Source organism: Sebastes umbrosus, chromosome 20, assembly GCF_015220745.1.
Source record: "Sebastes umbrosus isolate fSebUmb1 chromosome 20, fSebUmb1.pri, whole genome shotgun sequence".
NCBI lineage: Eukaryota > Metazoa > Chordata > Actinopteri > Perciformes > Sebastidae > Sebastes > Sebastes umbrosus.
Window position 1 is genome coordinate 21,946,162 of NC_051288.1, and position 24,677 is coordinate 21,970,838.

General features: G+C 39.4%; 2 protein-coding genes and 1 long non-coding RNA gene across 6 annotated transcripts in view; 2 read left to right on the forward strand and 1 right to left on the reverse strand.

Annotated features, from left to right (window-relative positions):
• The window catches only part of LOC119479737, a 152,851-nt gene extending 144,031 nt beyond the window's left edge, over positions 1-8,820 (reverse strand). For both annotated transcript variants that reach the window (XR_005204745.1, XR_005204746.1), the window contains exon 1: positions 8,472-8,820. This is a non-coding gene — a long non-coding RNA (uncharacterized LOC119479737). The remainder of the gene's footprint in view (positions 1-8,471) is intronic.
• A 2,586-nt stretch (positions 8,821-11,406) lies between these two features.
• On the forward strand, positions 11,407-15,665 carry rpl38 (ribosomal protein L38). The gene is made up of 5 exons (XM_037755649.1): positions 11,407-11,476; positions 11,682-11,708; positions 12,922-12,982; positions 13,856-13,978; positions 15,518-15,665. Exons 2-5 carry the CDS (start codon positions 11,706-11,708, stop codon positions 15,541-15,543), a joined length of 213 nt encoding a protein of 70 aa, XP_037611577.1. The 5' UTR covers positions 11,407-11,476; positions 11,682-11,705; the 3' UTR covers positions 15,544-15,665.
• Positions 15,666-17,004: 1,339 nt separating this feature from the next.
• ttyh2 (tweety family member 2) overlaps positions 17,005-24,677 on the forward strand; it is a 70,663-nt gene continuing 62,990 nt past the window's right edge. For 2 of the 3 annotated variants that reach the window (XM_037755538.1, XM_037755539.1), the window contains exon 1: positions 17,005-17,441. In XM_037755538.1, the coding sequence (XP_037611466.1) occupies positions 17,313-17,441 (129 nt within the window). In that variant the 5' untranslated portion in view covers positions 17,005-17,312. The remainder of the gene's footprint in view (positions 17,442-24,677) is intronic. The other variant, XM_037755541.1, reaches the window with a different exon arrangement.

Sequence of the window (24,677 nt, forward strand, 5' to 3'; positions counted from 1 at the left end):
ATGACTAGTCACTCTATTTAATGATTCTTAAAATGACACAGTTGTGTTATAATGCTGGATGGCTGTTTAAACTGAGTAAACTTTAACTGTCAAAGGTGCTAAATGCGAGATTAGATGCATTTACATTGCCTCCGCATGGCTCTCAGCATGGCGGCTCAAAGCTCATTAACACATTTGAAACACATATACAAGAAAATATACATTTACATACATACAACAGAAAAAAAAAACTATCTGTGCATGTGTTGAGGAAGTGGATCAGCTGAGTGATCATGGAGGCGACGTTACCGGTAGAAACAGTTGCGCCTATTCAATTTGAAAGCGCAACAGCCGATGGCGTAACTTTCAGCAACTTTATCACTCAGTCAGCTTCAGTGACATACTTATGTAACGCAATATTAAAGTATATCGATATAAGTGAGGGATAATGCACAGCGAACCGGTCATTGTTGTGAAATAAACCCCACAGGTGGACCCCGAATGACCTGCTAGCTGTACATTATCCCGCTTATTACACAGCTACTTACTTAAGAAATCAATCATTTGAGACAAAAAACGTCCGCCAGTGTCCGACATCAGAACATAACCATGGTCTGTTATAGAAAAATAACAGGCCGTAGAACGCCGTGAATCGAGTATTCAACGAAGCCGTGTAATAAACGGTATTGTCTCATCCTATACCTTATTTCAAAATATATCAATATACCTTAAAATGACGATATACCGTTCAGCCCTACCGGCAATGTCAACAAAGCACAGAGAAGCTCTGATTACAACACACACAGGGGGAGAGGGACTTCATTCTCTGCTCAGGTAGACGTTACTCCTCTATATCTTTACATAGGTAATAGTTGTTTGATGTTGTTTGATAGTTGTTTGATAATAGTTGTTTGATAATGCTCTGGATGTCGTACAAAGCACCTTTAAGGAATTTGTTAAATCCAGAGACGTTCATCTCTGTCATGTTTATATCATGTATAAATACCACTTAAATGTTTTTTTTCTAGGTTTTAATTAAAAAGTTTAAACTGAAGTAAAAATATCAAACCGAAATTCAACTCTAAAGTTCGTAAAATGTTTGAAAATGTATAGTATGAAGAAAAATGTGAGAGGGTACAAGTCTTCTGGTATTTTCTCTCATTCAGTCATTCTCTGTGTAAAACTATTCTTTCATTCTGTTTTATCTCTTCACTCTTCATTAAGCAGAGAAAACTTACTTCTCAAATTCTGTGTCCAGGTAGAAAGAGTCTCCAGCTGCTATTCGACTTGTTCACCCCCAACTCTGAAATACTGTATTTTTTATATCCTCTTTTTGGCTGGACCGCAGAGGGGCCCTACAAACAAAAAAGTCTGTCACTGAGGGACTGACTGAGTGATGAAGTTTCGCGATTGGCCGGTCGAGTGTTGGAGTTCCTCATTGGCCGTTGCTCTTTCAAAATGAAAAGTTGGGAACAGTCCTTTATGCAAATGAGCCCATCCAGCGCAATGCGTCCGGCTTACAAAACTTGGACCAAGCTGTCAAACTAGGCGATCTAGTTCTAAAATGAAACGAGATTCAGCAGGGGCATCGCCTATTTCTCGCTTAAAATGTTTTCAGAAGTAGATTTTGGTGGATTGTTTAGACGGAATAACAGAAAGTTTACAAGCAGGCCGCCACGTTGTTTCCTGTTTGAAACAACAAGCAGAAAATCAGGATGCCAATCACATGCATTCAACGATCGGGTACGTCACCGCTTGAATGGCCAGTTGGGTAGAGCAGCTCGTCTTCTAGTGTCCTCGCCGGACCTGGTGAACATGTACCTCTGGATTTAACATTATAGACATGACCACTGACTATTTGTCTCAACAATTTAGCCACAAATTCACATTCTGACCATACACGTTCAGACATATACTCGGTTTTGACCGAATCTTGTTTTTGTTCACGCCAGAACCAATCACAACTTTGTTCCCATGCCTGGTCCAATCACATTTAACCTGCGACTCTCTGTATATGGTCATATTTGAGAAGGAATATGTTGCCTTAAAATGATTATGTTCACAGTATTAACACATTAAAGTAACTACAGTATGCTGTGGTAGTACCAAAAGACAGGTAAATGTAGTGCTGATCTAACCCTGGTCCAATGAGAAAGGCTGAAAGTGCCACATTTTTATTTTACAATTCATTTCAAAAGCTTATATCATCAGAATACTGTCATCAGAAAGACGATGTGGGCTCTGCTTCGACTGGCTTCAAAGTTATAAAACACTACTTAAGAATAGTCTTTTCAACCTTGCTTCCACTCAAAAAAATCCTTCATAGCTGCTCTCAAGACGTCTGTCTTCCTTCAATGTTACATTCATCCACCACCACAAAGTGTCTCGATGTAATTCAAGGCACAGTTGGTCGGCCCTCAGGCCCTGCACAATGGGAAAACTGGAAAAAGCCTGAGGGGTAACAAGTGGAATAGATGTCTGGTGTGCATGGGCTGGATAGAATAGGTGACACACATCTATGTATTCTACTTTAAAAGGGTGTCTTTCAGTTGAAACATGTACTTTCCTCTTAAGAAATATCCACTGAAACTTTTCAAGGAGCTCAAGGTCATTCTTATGACTACCTGTAACCTCTGTGACCTCTTCGGTATAAGCTCTCAATACAGCACGATATCTGCAAAATACTCTCTATTCTCTCCTGTGTCTTTCTTGCTGAACAGGCCTGAGCAGCAGCGAGTTGTGACAAAAGCCGACATTGGACATAATGGAGAAGTTCGCAGTAAACTTTCTCAACAGTTTGTGGCTACTCTGACAAGTCTAAGCACATTCACATTGAGATTCTGTCAGGGTAAACCCTCAGACTCTCTAATAATCTCCCCTCGTCTGCAGATGTACTTTAAGTTTGCCTCTGATAAGGCTGCCGGAAAGGGGATCAATACTTAACAAATCAATCTGATCAATAATCAGGGAGATTAGGGAAGCAGTGCGGTAGAGAGGATTTTGAAGTGCTCTCCTACTGCATTCCTAATGACAGGCACAACTTGAACACAACTTCAATGACACAGCCGTTCATTTTAATTTCACATTAACTTTTAAGCCTTTGTATTTCATCCCACATTATCACCGGAGGTGGTTTTTCCTGCAGTGAATAACAACTTTTTTAGATATAGTTAATCCTTTACATATAAAAATGCACCCTACCAGTTCTGCTCTATTTACCGGTGCATTCACGCAAGACTTTTAAAACCTTCTACCAACTTCATGGCCGAAGTAAATCCAATAATGACGGTTCAATAAACTATTTCAGGTAATCTTTTGTTGCTTTTCATCCATAGATCAAACCGTGATTAATAACAGATACCTGCCGCTGCATTACTCATCAGCTCTCGGGTGAAGCCGCTCGTGCTGTCGCGCATACGGGCCCCGCAGGCAGGAATGATGTGTATCATTACCTACAATGTCTATGGAGGAGCTCCTCAAATTCCATCATCCACGCTTTACGTGTCTGTTAGAGTTAAAAAACATCTCTAAGCCGAGATCATTCGTTTCCTCTAACCCCCCACTTTGCCTTTTTAATAAACCAGCGCATGAGTTACAAAGTACGAGCATCTCCAGCCTGAGGGTACATATTTGTATTACTAACTTGACACAAAAAGGGGTTTATATAGTTTCGGGGTACTATTTAAATACCAGGTGTGTCCAAAAATAAAGGACTTTAAATGAGTTTTCAGCGCAGAAGGAAATCATAAACAAACACTGTGGAGTATATAACTTAGCAATTGCCCAAGGCAGGCTCATTGAATCCATTTCTTTTTACAGTTAACACTTGAAATGATGAAGGCACTTACGAATGACAAAGTAGTACAAAATAAATCATACTCTGATGTTAATTTTTACCTCTTTACTTAAGATTTCATTCAATTTGTTTTTTTTTCCTTTTTACAAAATGAACCAAAACACTGACAGCGAGGAAGATCATGGGTAGATAATAACGAGACTAAATGTTAAATCAAACACTATTACTCAGCTTGTTTACCAGATTTGTAGTCTAGAGCTGCAACGATTGATTGATTAGTTGTCAACTATTAAATTAATCACCAACTATTTTGACAATCGATTAATCTGTCAGAGTAATTCTCTGATTCCAGCTTCTTAAATGTGAATATTTTCTGGTTTCTTTACTCCTCTATGACAGTAAACTGAATATCTTTGAGTTGTTGACAAACAAGAGATTTTTTCTCGGGCTTTGGGAAACACTGATCGACCATTTTCTGACATTTTATAGACCAAACAACTAATAGATTTATCGACACTGAAAATAATCGTTAGTTGCAGCCCTAATTCAGTCAATGCTGATCTATAAAGGAAACCATTTAGTGAATCTTTGGATAGATCGGGAAAAACAACACTGAATGGAAACGCTATTGACTCTTCCAGCCCATGTTCAAATTATAGGACAGGCAGAGAGAAAGTCCATATCTCTAAAGATACATGTACTGAAGCCGAAACAAAGCTTAGATGTATTGATAAGTAGAGTAATGGGTTGTTTTTGACCAGAAGATTATGGGGTATAAACCTGATTGTATGGGGTCTATTTATGTAACATTTTATACAATCAAATGTTTGTTTTAGTCCTGCAATCACTCCCTTTCCAAAGTATAGTGTGGTGACTAGTGGAGTCCATTCCTTGATACACAGCGTCTCCCATTGTCACAGTGAGGATGAGACACAGTTCAAACATCTTTGGAGCGATAACTCACTGCCCTCTACTGCCAGGAAAGCAGAACTGCAGTTGTGAGAAACTATTTAGAGTCACGCTGGGTTTCTGCAAAACAGCTTGGCACAGAGGATCATGTTTGTTGCTGTGCGAGCAAAATGAAATAAAGATCATCCCGGTGCAGAAGAGCTTTAGTTAAACCGAGCATGGTCATTTGTTGTAATCTATGAGGCTGAGCTGATCCTCCCTGTGCACTATTACACTATTACTGTAATACATCCACCCCTCACAGATACGGACATTCAATAAGGATAACAAATAACAACAGATCATACAATAAAACTGGGAGAAATACCAGAAAAGCCCACACTTATTCCCATGAATTAATAAAGTTAAGCACTTGCATCATACTAATACGGGAAAATATCTTCAATACACTCATATAACACATAATGCTCTGTCTAAAAAGCTCAAAATACATACTTAACATTGTTTTATCAGCTTGATACGTCATTACTTTTCCTAATTTTATGAGAATAGCTTATAAATATGATTTTAAACTGATGTTATGTTTCAGAAGTCCATTACAGAAACTGAGCCATTACTTCTTTTTATATATTACAATATAATTAATTATAAAAAGTACTTTTATGCAGCACAATCCCTGAAAAATCACAGATTTTACTAATAAAACCCTAAAAATAAATTTATAACAGTTTATTCTCTATCTAATTCACTCCTAACATAACGATATAGGATGTCCATTTCTTTGCCTGTAAATGACTTTCTGTCAAACAAAATTAATATTTATATCTTCATGCATAGCCTGTATAAAATATAAAACAATTTCTAGAATTGTTTCACCTTCATCAAGCCCAGTTTGTGGCAAATACATCTCTAATTATTCTTTAATACTTCTCTAAATACCGGTATTGGGTAGAGCTGGGCGATATGACGAAAATCTTCAATCACAATATAGGTCATTTCATATCTCCATGACGATATAAATCACGATATAGCATGTTCTCTGGTAACTCAACAAATAAATAGTCTTTATGAAATAACAACACGGTAAAGCCTATATTTGTATACTCTTGTGTCAATCAAATACTTGAAAAATGAAAAGTACTGAGTATTTTCTCACAGTTTTAATTGAAATAATAGAGAAAAAATGTAATATAGGCCTAGCCCATATAGAAACGATATAGAAAAATATATACGATAGACATTTGTATATAGTTTTGACGATATATACATCATATTGCAGCCTTAGTATTGGGTTTTACAGTCACACTACACTTACAGCAGTGGGATTTCTGTGACCCCAAACAATAACAAAAGTAAAACCAAGGTCAACAAATCCGGGTTAAATAACAAACTATTCACCGTGTTGAATTTATATTGTATAATGCATAAAATAAGCTCCTCACTATCCACCACTATATCAGATTTCATACTGTTCATACAACCCTATAACAATGACACACTGCAGTTCCATCATATCACACACTCTGAACAGTGATGGAGGCCTTTTACTGAAGCTAAGAGTTGCCCTCACTTTCCCTCAGCTATGTCAAGGAGCGGTGTCAATGAATGTCTGTTGGAGAAATACAGTATAATCTCCTCTGCCGCAAGGAGTACAAAACTGTTCATTTCAGTCCCTGTTATGGTGAGGAAAATGGTTCGAGACGGCAAACAAGCAAACAAGCAATGACGGCATGAAAATGTACATTCTGCAGTGGTTTTCTAGTCTGTACTTGTGTTGCAGGTGATTGCAGACGCGCTCAGAGGTCGTGCTCTGAGTTCCTGAACCATTACTGAAACAAACTGCACTCCATCTTTCACCTTGATTGACAAGAGACTGCTGAAAATTTAAAATCCTGAGCAGAACGTGTCCAATAGTACAAGCACTGATTGAGTATCTGGGGAAAGATGGCCTGTGGACTCGGGCAAACGGGAAGATAGTAGGTTGATTAAAAACGACTGATCTGGTGTTTCCTGTCTTTATGAATTAATGCCATGTCAAGGCGGATCTCCGTGGAAATGGACTAAGGTGTCACTCAAATTTTAACGACCAAATATGCTCGGCTCGCACAGATCTCCTGGTGTAAATTATTGACAAAGCTGGTCTGTCGTATTTGAAACTTGAATACTAAAACAGACTTCAGCTGATGGAGCTCATTAATGAACTCAAACATTCATACTGAATCTGTATTCAATAGTGCACCGAGTATATTTGCCATTTCCTGAGCCTCAACTATTTCCTGTAAAACAAAGTATATGTGCAAGAAATTAGAAGACAAAGCATTACCTTAAGCTAAAGAAAAGTAAACTGACACCCACCGAGCAGAAATGTGTTTCACAACTTTTGGCTCCAGCAGGATTGGTCCATTAACTGTGCTCGGCTGCTGCAGATATATATCGAATTATTTTTGTCAAGTTGTGGGGATAATAGATGGGAATTTCTTCTGTGTGAACCATTTATATTCTTAAAGGCTTATTATTCTGGCACCCTTTGGATTTATCTGTCCTGACTGTAAAAGATAATTGAACCCATAAGTCATCAGGTTTGGTTGTAATGTGTGTACGCGTCAGAGATGTCTCTGGCGAATCTTTTTTTGCTTTTTGAGCAACCATAATTTACAGTTAGTCTGAAACGAAAGAAATACTTGACAGAATATATATACAAGTAAAAACACACAACGCAGCAGTCTTGCAGGAAACAAATTGGGCCTTCCGGGCTTACAGTCTCTCTATCCACAGTTAGTTCAGTTTAAGAAGAGAAAAAGTAAAGAATAAGAGGAGTAAATGATTTAGATAGATAGATAGATAGATAGATAGATAGATAGACTTAAATTCAACCAGCACATACATTAATCAGAAGACACTAATTAATGAAGCAGACTGAATATAGCCTATTAAGGCTGCTTTATCTTCTTTCTCTATGAACAGTAATGTTGCATCACCCAGAGGCAGTCTGACCTTGAGTTGCTTAATAAACCTGGAGCCCTAACACCTGTCTACTGTGTGAATATAATCCTTAAAGCATTTTAATACAACGTCAAGTTTACTTTCACCTTTGCCTTCCTTGCTAAATTCATTTTTCTTTTCTTCTTTTCAATTTTTCTGGCAAGATATATATATATTTTGGAGGAGTCTATTCTGAATAAGTTTTATTGTCCATACAAGAGGAGCTATAATTGACTTTAGGACCAGCTAAGTTGTCTATCTATCCTCTTCTACTGAACATTTTACTTTATGCACTTCATATTAAGCATATCAGTGGCATTTAAGGTGGAATAAATGGTGGGACAACTACTTTGCAATATACTACTGTGCAATATATCCTTGATGCAATATACACCTTAAGTGCAACTAACTTTGTTTACATTTTATTTATTACATCTATACCCTACCTGTTTTACAAGTGCAATTACCTCTGTTTACATTACATCTATTTTTATATTTCATACTTCTAGTGTAACACTTCCGTTTATATTTATTTATTACATCTACTTTACCTGTTTTATTTGCTTAATAACTGTGTGTGTGTTTTACCTGTTATATGTCTTATCTGCCTCATTTAGTCTTGTCAAGTATTTGTTTTAAAGCACTGACCAGAAGTTGAAACTGTGAATCTAGTTGTATTTAATACGATGACAATAAATCTTTCTATTCTATTCACAGAAAAGTTGCACAATTTGACATTATGCACCATTTAACACTTTGCCACACAGTTTAACACAGGTGATAGCTCATCCTACTGGGTACATACCTCCTCAACTTGTCATATAACAGTGCTCAATTCCCCTTGTGCAGATGTTGTCCTGTTGTTTTCATGCTTGGTAATCCTCTCAGAAAGATGCTTGAGATCCTGAAAGTCTGTTCTTGTCCAGGTACCATCCAGAAATCCAATAAAACACACAGGAAGCAAAACAAAAAGGGTCTCCTCCAACAAGCTAACAGTTAGCCACTTTACCAATCGACTTTAAATCTCATTATTTTTACCAGCGGTTTGGTTTATAACTATATTCAGCGGCTGTTGAGCACCGAGGTGTTTTAGTCTCAAGTTTTTCTTCAAAAAGCATATTTTAATATCCCTGCAGTAGAAGATAATCCACATCTTCATGGTGAGTTCATCATTAACAGACCTTCTGCTAGCTCTAACGCCTAGCTCTGACGTACTTGACCAATTAACCAATCAGATTGCAGCTGAGCACCAGCCATGCAGCCCCGCGTTCCATCCGGTTTCAAATGCTTTGGAAGCCAAACTAACTGTAACACCATTTAAAACTATTTTATCCAGCCACTGACTTTACATTGTGGAATAAAACATTTTTTTATGTTATGCCTTAATCCAGAATTATTATTATTTTTTTCCTGTTGACAGCAGATAGGGCTATTTTAATCTGGAAATGTTATGTTTTTTATGACCTGAGCAGGAGTATAGATAAATTAACTTAAATTACACAGGATTCTGATGTGGAGGTTTTGTTTTTTACTCACTATATTGCTTCTGGACCAAAAAAAGATAATTTTACAACGATTTAGTTCCTGGCAGTGTGGAAAAGACTTTGAAACAGACCATCAGTGCTTCTCAACTTTAAGGAGTCGCAAGATAAATTCAAGAAAACACAAGATGGTCAATAGGATAGGAAAAATTATTTAGAAAAAAAAAAAAGAAAAACACAAAAAAACTTTTGCTTTCTAACTTTTTTTCTGGCCACAAAATAAAAAAACAAAAATTCAAATCTGAAAATCACTGGCGCAACTGCATGCCCACAACTCACTGACATATACGACTGACAGGATCCCCTGTAATGATTAAATGTGAAAACAATGAACAATTCACTGCCTTGTTTCCTTGTGGCTATTCAGAAAGGTCCTAGAGGATTTGCTTTTAATTCATGACCTATGGGATTGAATTCCTATGAGGTATTTCTAAGTCTCTGGCTATGTACATACATGCAGCACCTTTTGCATGTCTGTCTGTCTTTTTTTCCTCATCCTAATCAAGGGCCTAAGGATAGGATGTCATATGTTGAAAATTGTAAAACCCTCTGACAAACTTGTGATTTTGGCCTAAATGAATAAACTCCATTTGACTTAACTTGGCTATAGAGGGAGCGGTAAAGGCTCTCAATACAGACCAAGTAGCGACAGCATGTATCACCAAGCATAGCAATGTTTCAAGTCACCATCAGAGGGCGTACCAGGTCTGCAGAGGGGGATATAGTGTTCACCTCAGTATTTTTTAGCCAATATGGAATCTATTTGTCAGGGCCAGCATTATTCCTTTCACACATCAGTGAAAATACACATTAGAGAGAATTACTTTTCAAAGACCTCAGTGCAGGACAAGAGATTGATTCCCACTAGTGCATCCATTACTACATACAGTGCCAAACTGTTCTCCCAGCAGCTGTCATTATAGTTTACCTGCCTAGGAGAAAGGGCATTTATTTCATTTGGACTCTAACCACTGGCACACTTTACACTTACTTTACACTATACATCCTATATACCACTTTATAGACTGCACATATGCACATATTAAATGTATTTATTGCACATATTACATTTATTTATTGACAGACTGTACACACTATGTTCACCCATTCACTCTGTATCTTTTATATCTCTATTATTTTTTTATAATTTTTGTATACCTTTACCTCTCCTGTTTTTCACTGTTTGCTGATGTTGCTGCTTTGACACCTGAATTTCCCTCCGGGGATTAATAAAGGTTCATCTTATCTTATCTTATCTTAAAGGGACTATTTGTAACTTTCAGAAATGCTTCTTAACAGCGACACCTGTGGCCGTGAAATCAACGAAAGTCAGCGTCGGGCTCGCGCTTGCTCGCTCTAAATATACCTGAACGAGCATCGTTCAAAACAGTGAGGCGACACACGTCAGCTAAAACCACAATATCACTCTATATTTCAGCTGCTTGGCAGTAATGTTAGCTGACCAGACGAAGGTCTCTCCATGAACATGATTTAGATCTGATCCTAGTGTTGGCTTTTCCTGCCTAAGTGCAGGCTGAGGCAGCGGGGCTCTGCAGCGTGTCTCCCTGCTCTCTCCGCCCGCAGCCGTAGAGAGCAGAGGAGACACCGGCACCCGGTCGGTAATGAGAGGGTAACGTAACTCTCTGAAGAGCTCCGTCACTTCACAAGACACGGGAAACCTCTGTTGGTCTGGAGGAACTGCAGCAGTTATTTCTGCACAAACGTCCCCTGTGCATTCACTAGATATTCTCAGAGCTAAACTAACTCTTCTGCAGTGTGTAGTGAACGCGCGCTTTCACGTCTAGAGGTGGAGCAAGACAGCGAGGACGTGCGCGCATTCTGAGTGAAGGAGAGCAGGCAGCGGAGACGAGGCTCCAGCCACACGCGAGCGCGCATATGCGAACGCGCATGTGTGGCGACCCGCTACATTTATACGCTTAAAAAGTTACAAATAGTCCCTTTAAGTGTTTGTGTTTACTTCAAGATAGTCAGCTTTCTTGTTTGTGTAAAAGCCAAACACTGTTTTCCCTTTATGAGAAATTGACAAAAAGCCACATAACCATAGACAATAGCCTACAGTACAGAGGTCCAATGTTGAACGCTTATTATGAATAAAGTACTCTCTAAACGTCAAATTTGACTTTACATATGCAACGAGTCATACGCTTTTCTCTCTCCACATTGTCCCTCTGTTCTTACCGTAGTGCGGTATAAAAGCCTTCCTAACCGGAAGTCCCGCCCCTTTTCATCTTCCTCTCTGGCCGACTGAGTGAGTCTCACATTCACACATAAACAAAAATATCAATTTCTATCATCATCCATCCTCTTTAACGCTAATAACCACATCCCCATTCTGCTAGATTATCATTAAACACTTCAGTAGCTACATTCTGAGATAACTATTTGTTTTCTAACACTTTTATTCCCGTTGTTATAACCGATAAACTGACAGCTATCTTCTCTCTGCTCTACAGCGTTCAGTCCGCTGACACGGCAGCATGGTAAGCTCTTAATCTCATTTAAATACATCTATAGCTTAAGTCCGCATGGCTGATAATGTTGTATGTTTTGAGTTTGTGAATGGAGTAACGTTAAATGTGTGTTTGTGGTCTATGAAGCGTCAGATAGCATGTAGTATTGGTTGTTAGCATTAGCATACTGCTGCTAGTCTGTCGCACAGGTATGACGTGTTGAGGAGCACATTGCAGCATGAGTTTACCTCAGTTATGACCTGCAACTGTAAAACTAACAGTCTAACTGTTGTAGTTGTAGATGTGGTGAACTGATTTAGGCTTATCTTAGGTTAACCAATGGTGCCCAGTTAGTTACAAGTACTTAAATAAATAAAATGGATCAGAAAGCTGCTGCTAGAGTCCTCACTAAGACCAAGAAAGTGGATCATATCAGTCCAGTTCTGAGATCTTTACACCTGTCTCTTAGAGAATTGATTTCAAAATACTCCTGCTGGTTTACAAAGCACTAAATGGTTTAGGGCCAAAATACATTTCTGATCTTCTATGTTATGAACCATCCAGACCTCTCAGGTCATCTGGATCAGGTCTGCTTAGTGTCCCCCAGAGTCAGAACTAAACATGCAGAAGCAGCGTTCAGTTTTTATTCACCATATCTGGAACAAGCTCCCAGAAACCTGCAGGACCAACTCCAACTCAGTTCTTTAAAACAAAGCTTAAAACTTTCCTGTTTGCTGCTGCCTTTTATTAAACCAGATAATGATCTTATACTGCACTAGAGCTTTTACTCTTGTGTGTTTAACTCTATTTTAGCTTCTATCCTAGCTTTTATTTTTAGCTTGTTTTTATTTTCTAATCTTTAATGTTTTTATAACTGTTTTAATATGTCTTAATGTTCTTTTGCACTTTGTCTCAATATTCTTGAATGTGTATCTAAAGTGCTTTGAATTGCCCTGTTGCTGAAATGTGCTATACAAATAAAGCTGCTTTGCCTTACTTACTTTGAATTAAAGACTTGTTTTGGCTGTCAGCAAGATAATGCAAACATCTCAGGCTGATGTGCTCGTGATGCTTTTTATGTCTTGCTAGAGCAATGATGGACCTAGTGCTGGGTTTCGATTTCTAGCAGAAACATCAGTTCCACCGGTCCCCTAACATCACTTTGTTGTTCTAATTCTCAATCTGAGAGTTTTGATGCTTTTTTCTCAATAATAATTGTGCCTGCTTTGTTCTTTATTTGTAGCCTCGCAAGATAGAAGAAATCAAAGATTTCCTGCTTACAGCCAGGAGGAAGGATGCCAAGTGTAAGTTAAACTCTTAATTGTCTCACCTGGCTGTACTGGTTGATGTAAATGAAAGTGATGCATTTCTTAACCTTGAATATATAAGCACATTTAAATGGCATGGTTGACATGCAGGTGACCACTTGTAGGTTATATTTGCCCCTGCAAGAAAATCAGTTAAAAAGTACAACTGACAACGCTTCTTTTTATGGGTCCATAATTTACTGAGAAGTTTCCTATTAAAAAACATGTAATTTGCCATTTCTTATAGAGGAAGTAGAGACTATTAATTATCACCTCCAATTTATTCCAAACTAGTACAGTGTCTGTTCCAAACGTGCCTCAGTGTGATTGCTTTGCCTCCGCTATTGGTGCTCGCAGCTTTCTCTAGAACTACACCATTAAATAACTTCACACTGCAGGGTCCTCAGCAATACACCTGACAAGTGTGAAGTTCATCCGGTTGCCGAGAAACTCTGAGAACAGACGTGCATACATACAGAGACTGCTTCCATTTTAGATAGATAATTGGTAGTGTAACCTTGAGTCTTAAGTCAGGGCTCAGCAGGCCAGCTGAACATGCAAAAGTGAGATTTGTCTACAGGCAAGCTTACAAGTCAAGATACATGGAGAATAAAGTTTTCAAGAATAATTGAACAATTAATTACTTTTCCTATTCCCCTATAGGTATTTCCCTTTATAAGTGTGTCTTGGAACCTTCCTAGAAAATATTTCAGAAAATACGGACCTGTAAAATAATACACTACAACGGGCTGTTTGAAAAATGTACAAATAGTCACATATCTGTCACTGTGAAGTTTGAATTATGACTTTAATCCAAGAAGTTGGTTCTGTTTGAGTTGAATCTGAACTGTCTTGTTTGTCTTCCCTCAGCCGTAAAGATCAAGAAGAACAAGGACAATGTTAAATTCAAGGTGCGCTGCAGCAGGTACCTGTACACCCTGGTCATCACAGACAAGGAGAAGGCTGAGAAGCTCAAGCAGTCCCTGCCCCCAGGTCAGTAGTACTAACAACCAGTCATATACATTTGACCTTGAACATAGTCTTAGATTGTTCTGTTTTAAGAGGTTTGCATCTTTTCCTGCTGGCACCCTGTTGAGTTTTGGACCACTTGGAGTGGGTCTGAGTTTCTTGTTTTACTTTATTATGCACAAGGATGCACATGCATGCCAAAAGCACATGGATGGCATGTTACATTTCTGTTGACTGCAGGGGATGGCTATAGTGGTAGCAATGCACTGTAAAAAGAAGCAATGTGCTAATAATGAAATAACTCAAACTGATGTAAACAAGGCAGTTTTCGGATCATTCGTAGAAGCGCATTGCATCAGTTTTACAATGCAGGAAATGGCTTCAACGGATTTATTGGGCCTCAGGAACATAACCAGTGCATCTTGGGTAGAAACAAATGTATAAGCTGAAGTTGTTTACAATAAAAACTCGGCTGGGTTTTGTAGCATTTTAAATGGGATGAGTCCACGGGGGGTAGACAATATTGGGTCCCTTCCCATGGAAAATGACTAACTGTGCAACTTAAAGCACAATTGCAGACACTTCTGCCAAGGCAGTTTTATAATATTGGGAAAACGTCTTGAGGCTGATGAAGACCGCTGAAACTGTGGCAGTCAGAATACTGTAAAAATGACAGTGATAGTGAATGATGGTCTCGTATCATTGCAACGTATGCCAAACAAAGTGCAATGAAGAGGAACAGGAGAACAGGAGAAATGTTAGTGTGTGCAGCCTAATGCCTCCATATTATTGCAGTTATGATTATTTACTTGTGGACTTTTGCATTTAAAGGTCACCTGTGAAACCAGGTGTATGTGGGGGATGGCTGTTTTTCATTCTGTTAATCTGAATGAGCTTGTAACTAAGACGGTTTGCCAGGTTTTTAATATTGTATTCTTTAGGTAGCTGTTAATACATGATCAAAGTTGAAAAATGAAGAGTATGAAAATAGTGTGTGGGCTTACACTGCAACTAATTTTCTCTAGTTTGCAAACAAATTAGCCCAGAAAATGAAATGTGCTTCTGATAAATGATGCAATTTGAACAAAAAACAAACACGTGTAAATAAAGCCTTCGGTTGCATCCGTCTTTGGAGATCTGCCAAACTGTGACGCAAATATAATTGGACTGCTATGATTGCATTGATTCAGTTGTATTATGTGTCTAGTTGTGTGCACACAGTTGCTCTTAAGTAATTTGACAAATCATTTTTACAATAAATATTAAGCCTCCATAGTCTCCTTGTTGAAGGATTTAGATCAACTTGGATATGGCTGGCAACAGTTTTTAATGGTAACTGCACGGCTGAAGCCGGTCTGTCGGATTTGTCAGATGTTTGAGGTAATTCCCTCTGAACAAGGGATTCTCAAATGTGTGTTCATTGGTGTGTACTCATGACGCATTCAAAGGAATATTCACAAGAGAAAAGAGGTTCAAGATCGTCAGATGCAGAAATTGAGTGCTCCTGTCTCTGCTGCTGTGAAGTTTTATATTTTCTAACCTGTTGTCTTTTTGTCTTTGCAGGTCTGGCTGTGAAGGAGCTCAAGTAAATCCGTGATGTACAAATAATTGTAATAAAAAATTGGAAAACAGTTATTTCTCTGTGGTCTTGTGTCTGCTGCATTCTCATGCTGTAATGCCAACATGATGGATTAAAAAAAACTGAATTGCATCATGAAGTATTGTCTATCAGTGTCCTGGGTGTGGTGTGTAGACAGCTTGTTAAACAGGAATGGTCATATGTTGTGTTATGACATCTTTCCACAAGATGTCAGCTTTGAGCTATAACCAGTGTTATGAGAACTGCCTCTATTATAAAGGCATGTCAAAGTAACTAAAAATTCTTTACCTTCTTAGTGTCGTATACCTCACATCTCTGATAATCAAATGCACCTTAAGTACATACTGTATATGTACTAATGTTACCAGTAGTGGATGATGATTATTCAAGCAGTAAATGCTCCTCCAAATGATGCAATATTCAGGTTCATGAAGAAGTTCGATAAATACTTATTTTTCAAATAAATGCATTGAAAGTAATTTACATTCAAATATTCATCAGGATTCATATCAGAATTTAGCCATTTTTTTCCTTAAAAAAATACGTAAACCGATTAATCATTGCAGCTCGAGTCCTGGTGCAGCATCACACAAACATGCTACTAAAACATCAATATGCACACTTCTTATAATAAAACCAGGTATTACAGAATGGGTGAACTGGTCGGTTACTGGGATGAAATCCAGCAGACGGGGGGGGGGGGCGGCAGTAGCTCTGTCCTAGGGGACTTGGCTTGGGAACCAGAGGGTCAAGTCCCTGCCAACTGGTAGCTGGAGAGGTGCCAGTTCTCGTCCTGGGCCTTGCTGAGCTGCCCTTGAGCAAGGCACTGGACTCCCCAGGGCGCTGTATAGCAGCTGCTCCTACTACTAGGATGGGTTAAGTGCAGAGACTAAATTTCACTGTGTGCTGTGCTGTGTGTACAATACAAATGTGTGACAATAAAATCTGATGAAAATCTGATTTGCATTTTACATTTACAGACAAGCAGCACTCTGGTTTGATTTCACAAGTTTAGTTACAGAGGAAGCTCCATAGAGACTCACCACCCTTTGATTGATTGATGATTGATTAATGTATTCATTTATTTATTTTACAGTTGTTGAAGATGAAAGTTGCTAGTGTTAGACTCAGACATCCTCTACTAGGACATGAATTACACCCCTGCTGTACATTACAGGTCTTTGTAATTGTCTGAGTTGACCACTAGGTGGCAGTGCAGTAGCTAATTTCACAGATAGACTGATAAAACAACATATAAACAATAAAACATGATGTCAAAATGAAAATAATATTACTACAAAGTGCAAATGTGTAAATTATGTTACGACAAAAGCAAAAAAGTGTATTTTTTTAACAGTATTATCTCAGACATGCTGGCAGACTGATATCTCTAAACTCCTCAGAAGGGGGTGTCTGCGCGCTCCCGTGACTCTCAGTGCGCGTCCCCGCTGGTAGTGAGTGTAGTGTAGTGTGCGTGTGGAGCAGCTGTCTGTTGGATCGGAGGAGCTGGAGGTCCACACACACACCGACACACTGGTGCATTATTTCTTCTTTCCTGTAAAGAAGTGGGATTGCACTTTGCAGCACCACTGCTGTCTCTGCAGGACTTCTCCTCATGTGGACCTGAGAGTGTGAGAGCATGCTCTAATGCTTTAACCACAGTCTTTGTCTGATATGAGAAGAAAGGATTAAGATCTCCGGTACCGGGAGGATCATTCAAGCTGTAGCCCAACTTTTGTTTCTCTGGGCAGCTTCGGGATGTCTTCAGCTCGGGTGGATTACATTGCTCCCTGGTGGACTTACTGGCTGCACAATTTCCCTCATATCAACCTGAGGTTCCAGCCCATTGACAACAGCTTCCAGCCTGAAGAGGAGAACTACCAGCAGGTCAGTGGGAGGACATGGGACATGGGGCACATTATGCACTTATCAAGCAATGTGCATGACACTCAATAGGGAATTTATTTAAGGTCATTGTGACACATTGCATCTCCTTTTTTCTATAATAATCCTTCAATATATGGCTCATTATTTCCCTGACACTCCTGTGGTGTCACTGAAATCAGTTTGCTTTCTGCTGCCTTCAGATTCACATTATAGTTTGCACTATTGATGACAAAAGAGGGTTGAGTTATGTGCTTTTTTCAGGGGATATCACAGAAATGTTGTTTGCCAGTTGAGACAGAATGCAATGTACATTATTAATAGTGAGTTTATGAGGTTTTTGTGACACTCTTTCTATAATAATCCTTCAATATATGGCTCATAAGGTTCAGGCTGCTTTCAGATTCACATTACAGTTTGCACTATTGATGACAAAAGTGGTCCATAATGTCTCTCTAAGTCCATATTAGGGGCTATATCCAGTCCCAAACATCAGTGGACCTAGTAAAAAATGCTTGGGGCTATCTGTTTTAGGTGTTGTCATTATAGTGGTCTTTCTAAAAGCAAGTCCTCTTTGCAAAAATGGCATTACACCATTGAGTTAAGTGCTTTTTTCAGTGGATATCACAATATTGTTGTTTACCAGTTGAGACAGAATGCAATGTGCATACTCAATAGTGAGTTTGTAAGGTTATTGTGACACTCTTTCTATAATAATCCTTCAATATATGGCTCATAATGTTCCTGACACTCCTATGATATCACTGGTCATAGAGGTCTTTCTAAAAGCAACTCCTCTTTTGCAAAAATGGCATTACACCATTGAGTTATGTGCTCTTTTTGGAGACAGATTGCAATGTGCATACTCAATAATGAGTTTAAAAAGGTTATTGTGACACTCTTTCTATAATATTCCTTCAATATATGGCTCATAATTTCCCTGACACTCCTATGATATCACGGAAATCAGTTGTTTTCATGCTTTTTGCTGCCTTCAGATTACATTTTGCACAATTGATGACAAATGTGGCCCATCTTAATGTCATCCAGACCACTTGAAGAGTCCACCACATTTATTAGGAGCTATAACCAGTCCCATAGATCAGTGGATCAAGTAAATCTGCTTGGTGTTATCTATTTTAGGTGTTGTCATTTTAGTGGTCTTTCTAAAAGCAATTCCTCTTTGCAAAAATGGCATTACATCATTGAGTTATGTGCTCTTTTTGGAGACAGATTGCAATGTGCATACTCAATAGTGAGTTTACAAGGTTTTTTTTGACACTCTTTCTATAATAATGCTTCAATATATGGCTCATAATGTTCCCGACACTCCCGTGGTATCACTGAAAGTTATCATTATGCTTTCTGCTGCCTTCAGATTCACATTATTTTTCGTACTATTGACGACAAAAGTGGTTCATAATGTTTCTCTGAAAGTCCACTTAGGTGAGGGTGAATCCATCACATGAATTAGGAGCTATATCTAGTCCCATAGGTGTTGTCATTATAGTGGTCTTTCTAAAAGTAATTCCTCTTTGCACAAATGGCATTACACCACTGAGTTATGTGCTTTTTGTTGGAGACACAATGCAATGTGCATACTCAATAGTGAGTTTAAAAAGGTTTCTGTGACACTCTTTCTATAATAATCCTTCAATATATGGCTCATAATGTTCCCGACACTCCCGTGGTATCACTGAAAGTTATCATTATGCTTTCTGCTGCCTTGTCATTATAGTGGTCTTTCTAAAAGTAATTCCTCTTTGCAAAAATATCATTACACCATTGAGTTATGTGCTTTTTTTCATGGGATATTACAGAAATGTTGTTTACCAGTTGAGACAGAACACGCCCATCTTGTAAATACTGCCCTCAATTAGGCTTGGTAACATTTTTCATTTATTTTTAGGTTGGACAAATACGTCTTTGTGTCTGTTGGAGAGAGAGAGAGAGAGAGAGAGAGAGAGAGAGAGAGAGAGAGAGAGGATCAGAGAGCACCCTCATGTTGGCGTAGATGTGTGTCACCCATGGGAGTTAAAGTGGTTCCCGCTCCTGGTCTCACTCCAAAGGCGGTGACGGGACTGTTTCACACAGTTGTGAAGTGGGTTGGGATCAACTGTTGGAGGACTAATGACCAGCTTGTGAACACATGTCAAGTTCTATGAATGATTTATTGTTTCACTGTTTAATTTTTCAGGGTTACAGCTTAGCTTCTGTCAGTGTATGCATGGTACATCGTGCTGAGAATAGATGACATATTTAAGTTGCTGCAGCGTCTCAGCACAGTGGTTTTCAGAGGGGGGTTCAGGGGACCTTCAGGGGCCAAGGGAGTCAGAGAGGGGCCGCATGAAGATGTGGAAGTAATTTGACAATGGAAGAATTAGTTATGGTAACACGTTGTCAATCAAATGTAAAAGAAACATCTAACAAAGGATAAACTTGCAGGAATCAGTTCCATTTAGGCTAATAATGGCTGGAAGATGTGAAATATCCCTTGATAGTACTTTGCAATCACGCTTTCACTTCTTGCATCACCGACTGTACTAAATGGACAACAGGGTGGAGCTGAGATGGGGCTAGCAAGCTGCTGTGATGAGCTGAAAGACATCGTACAACATGTGACTTTTGCTGCACAGTCACTGTAGAGTGCTGCAGGGATGATGTATTTTTGTAGGCCAACCAGGAAATTAGAGGGTTCCCTCGACAAAAAGTCAATGGGATCTTGCATTGGGTTTTGGATTATTGTAGAAAATATGCGCTGTGGCAAACACACGTTTATGATACTTACATGTTTTGTTCAGCAAGATAATCTCCACAAGTGAACACCACTTTTATGATTTTTGAAGTGTGGATGCAATCGCCAGAAGAAAAAGCTAACGTCAGGAGCTTGTACGCAATGCATCCTGGTACATGTAGGCACTGCTGGCAAAGCTCTGCAAGCAGGAGAACTCAGCTTTCTCGGTCAATATCGCACCCACTGAGAAATGTATTGCTTCAGTCAACTACATTTACCATCAACACCAATTGAACAGCTACAGAACAGGTGGCGAATGTTCCATTTAAGGCACTAAACACTGGCTTTAACATTAGTTGCTATCTCTTCACCAACAGTAGTAGTTTGATGCATTTCTGCTCTACAAGATATCAGATGGCAGCACAGCTAAATAGTATTTTTGTCGTGCTGGTGTCAGGTAAGAGAGGAAAAGTGAAGGAGATATTTTCTTCTCGTGCTGCCAGTTTCCATTCTCCGAAGCACCGTGGAAGTAAAGTCAGGACCACGGGGGGGGGGTGTGGGAGGGGAGGTTGGTGAGTCTCAGCAGGAGAGCAGCGCCGCTCTGAGAGTCTCCAAGTCAGGGGTGGGAAACCCCCATCATCATCATCATCATCATCATCATCATCATCACCGCGACCATCACCCTCTCTTGTTCTCTGACGTTTGTATCTCCGTTTCTCTCTCTGTGACACAGCAACTCTCTTTTGTCTGTTTTTTTCTCACAGATGCCCTTCATGTTGCCAGTTTGTAGAACAATTTTTCTGCAAAGCACCAAAGCTAATGACACAATTTCAAGCTGATGCAATGCTATTTAGGCCAGTACACTTCCTGTCCCATGCGGGCTGTCAAACTTCATTCTGATCACCACTTCCTTGGGTGTCTGCATTATAGTAGCAGTGATGATATGCCGCATTCTGGATATTATATACCATCAAGGGATGAAAACAGGCAATGTATCGCCCCTGGATGTGCTTGCATAGTTGTCAAGTTATGATTTATACTTGAATTATTGAGACACTGCGGTGTTAATGAACAGTTTGTTTCTGCGCTGGGATGATTAACAGCATCGCAACTGTGTTTAACGGTAAAGAATTCAGTCTAACGGAACAGAAATTAAGCTCAGGCCGTGTACTGTTGAGTCCTCTCTTTTGTAAAGGAAATGCTGAATCGATGTTTAGTCGGTCGCTGCTGTGGAGAGTATTGAGCAGTACAGCCGTGCCTTTAACCGAGGCCGTATTCCCCTTTTCAGAGGAACTGTAATTGGGTAGTTGTAGTGTGGGCAATCCTGGTGAATTCCTCCGTTGGCTCTGGGCCATCGAATGTGATGGAATGCGAGGGGTCGTGATCTTTCACTGTTCTTTGTCTGTGTGTGTGTGTGTGTGTGTGGTTGTCGGTTTCTCACCCTCTGTTGGACGCTGGTATTGTCAGTGATGGAATGTCTGAATCACCTGACTGGAGTTTTTCCTCTAATTACTGTCTTCTGACAATAAGCAAGCTATTCTTCTTCTTCATCGTACAGTCACTATATGTTGGAGAATCTCAACCAGTGATGCATCGAACTGCAGAGTTCAGGGTTCTGTTTGCTTGAAACAAACTATGAATTGTTGTCCAACTACTACTAAAGGTAAAAGTGTTTATACCTGCTGCACTCCACTAAAGCATGAAGCCTGCCTTTGAATACAAGTAAACAAGTCTCCATTACTGCGGTGGCGTCTCCCTACAATACGCAATCATTTGAATGTAAGCTGTCCTAAGACGTGTATCATTTTTTTGACTTGTATCTTCATGTAAAGTATGCCGACCTTTTACGTAAATTACTACGAGCAACCACAGATGCATTTGGCTGAATGTCACCAGTTAACACAGTTAGCAAACAGTAGAGTCACTATGAGCCGCTAGATGCCGAAACACAAAACGGTTGCGGGATTCGTCTATAAGCTGCCTCTTAGCCGCATCACACTGATCTCCCTCCAAGAACTCAGGACAGTCTGGACATGTTTGGACAGTCTCTCCTCGAAGGAATTCATGGTATTTCACTCAGTTACACTCACGATGAGCACTTTGTTTTGAGGCGTTCACTGACCTCTCCATGAGAAAGTGACACACCCCGGCATTGTTGGAGATTGCTTTTGGGGATGCACATCCTCCTGAGATAATCTGCTGATCTCTTCAGCGATCACTCGGTGCTCCTCAGTCACGTCTGTCTGATGCGTTAAATGTATTTCTCATCTCTCTGTCCTCAGGCCTGGAGGACGGAAAGAGGGCAAAAACTGAAAAAGCTCACCCAAAAATAGGACAGGGGCCTAGTTTTTTTTTCTAATAGTTGTGTGTGAGCCTTTGTGTGTGTGTGTGTGTGTGTGTGTGCGCGTGTGTGTGTGTGTACTGAGCCAGACATCATGTGTAGGTCAGCAGGTTCTCGTCCATCTGACTTCCCCTTCCCCATTTCCTGCTTTGTGACCCGAACAAGTTTGTGCCAAATAACTTTCTGTGTCCATCACTGTGTCCTCGTGCTATCCGAGCAGCCAAAGCAGCCAAGGTCACAACAGTTTATTGTTGAATATGGTCATTGTAAATACTGTTATTGAGTTACATAATGCCAGAACTCAATTATTTATAATGCTGTGATACAAAGTGAACGTTTGTGCTTCATGTTTATGTTTTTTATCAGTCTTTTGGTCTCTGTTTTTTGCCGTTATCAGGGCCGGTTACTTCAAAAACAAAATTAGACATTAGGCTGTTGCTCTCTAAAATAATGAAGTGATGCACTATTTAGAACAATCTGGTCCCGAGGTTAAGGAATGATGTTGTTTTGAAGTCACTGGTCCTGGCTAAGAAACAGTCCCGCTCCATAACCGCTCTGGATTTTGTACACATTAAACAAATCTAACTTGTTAATCAGGTAGATTTTGTAACCTTTAGGCAGAACCAGGCTAGCTGTTTCCCCCCGTTTCCAGTCTTTGTGCTAAGCTAAGCTAACCGTCTCTTGGCTCCAGCTTCTTATTTAATGGACAGCAATGAAAGTGATATCAATTTTCTCATCTCACTCTTGGCAAGAAAGCGAATGAGCCTATTTCCCCAAATGTCAAATACTCATTTAAGATGAATTTCTTCTATTTTATGATAGCTGGAGGAGTAAACATTTACTCATTTTAACAAGACCGTGGCGTAATGTAGTTGCCACAGTATCTGAGTGATGTATACTGATGTGGTATTTTGTTAGAAGACAATATGATAGATCTGTTTATCTGTTGGTGGTTTTTGGCCTCATGGTAACTCACTATCTGGAGGTCATAGTTTGCACACGTTTTTCATTATCTGTGGTTGATAGTAATTATCAGAGGTGTGGACTCGAGTCAGACTTGAGTCCTAAATTTGATGACTGTATACTCGACTTGGCAAAATCAAAAAAAGACTTGCAGCTCGACTTGGACTTTGACTTGAAAATACTTGATACCTTCCCGAAAGCCCAAAGATTAATAAGTATGTTATTAAAAAGAGTGTTTGCACGAAGACGATCAACTGCCCGGTACCAGAGTTAACTCCGACAGCGTTGGACATTTGGGTTTATTTACTTTTTTGGGGGGGAAAAACTGAACTGAACAAACTGAATTTCTATCTTTTGTTGTTTTTTGCTGAATCCCTGAAAAGTGGTCTTCTTTTGTTGAACTCTGGACTCCATTTTTGGCGACTTGCATTTGATTATCTTATACTTAACTCTACAGATTCACTTTGTTTGGACCAATCCAACAGCATCCAATCAAGTTGCAGGAGAAAACCCACAAAGAACTAATGTTACGTTACCGAGCGCCAGTTCGTGCTGTTTACTCTGTTGTTAAAATGGCATTACATTTGGTGTAGAGTGACTGTTTATGACTCAAACTGAAAGTTTAGGACTTGGAACTTGAGTGCAAAGACCTGAGACTTACTTGTGATTTGCAAAAACAATGACTTTGTCCCACCTCTGGTAATTACTGTAAAGATTGTGGATATACCCTCCATAGATGCACGCTCAGCCAAGCACAGTATATAGCATAACATGTTACGTTAGTGCTGAAGGAAAATGTGCCATGTTCTGTACTCACTGGTCTTGTCAAGGAGCTACTGGAGTGTAGTGTGCATTATGTCCTGAACATTAGCAAGAACATTTGTATTTGAAGGAAGAGATTTATCATGTTCGTCCTTGTGCTTGTTCCAGCTCCAGGTCACTTTAGAGGACTGACCGCGCTGGATGCTTAATAACTGCAGAGTTTAATGCAAAAAGAAACACAGTTTTATAACCTTAACTAACGTGGACGTCTAGGTAGATTTCACACTTGCTGTACATAATTAGAGATGATTAAAGAGCATTGGTCTGTCCTCCAGCAACCACAGCAGCACCATTTGTCCTTGACAAAAAAACAACGTGCTTCCTCCTCCGTCTCACCGCTGATCACTTTAATGTCCGACTCAGACAAGTTTCTTTTGAA

What these genes read in the sequence shown, in the direction of transcription:
- rpl38 (XM_037755649.1), top strand. An exon ending in CAGGAGGAAGGATGCCAAGT is followed by an intron (nt 12,983 to 13,855) that starts GTAAGTTAAACT and finishes GTCTTCCCTCAG; the next exon opens with CCGTAAAGATCAAGAAGAAC. An exon ending in CAAGCAGTCCCTGCCCCCAG is followed by an intron (nt 13,979 to 15,517) that starts GTCAGTAGTACT and finishes TTGTCTTTGCAG; the next exon opens with GTCTGGCTGTGAAGGAGCTC.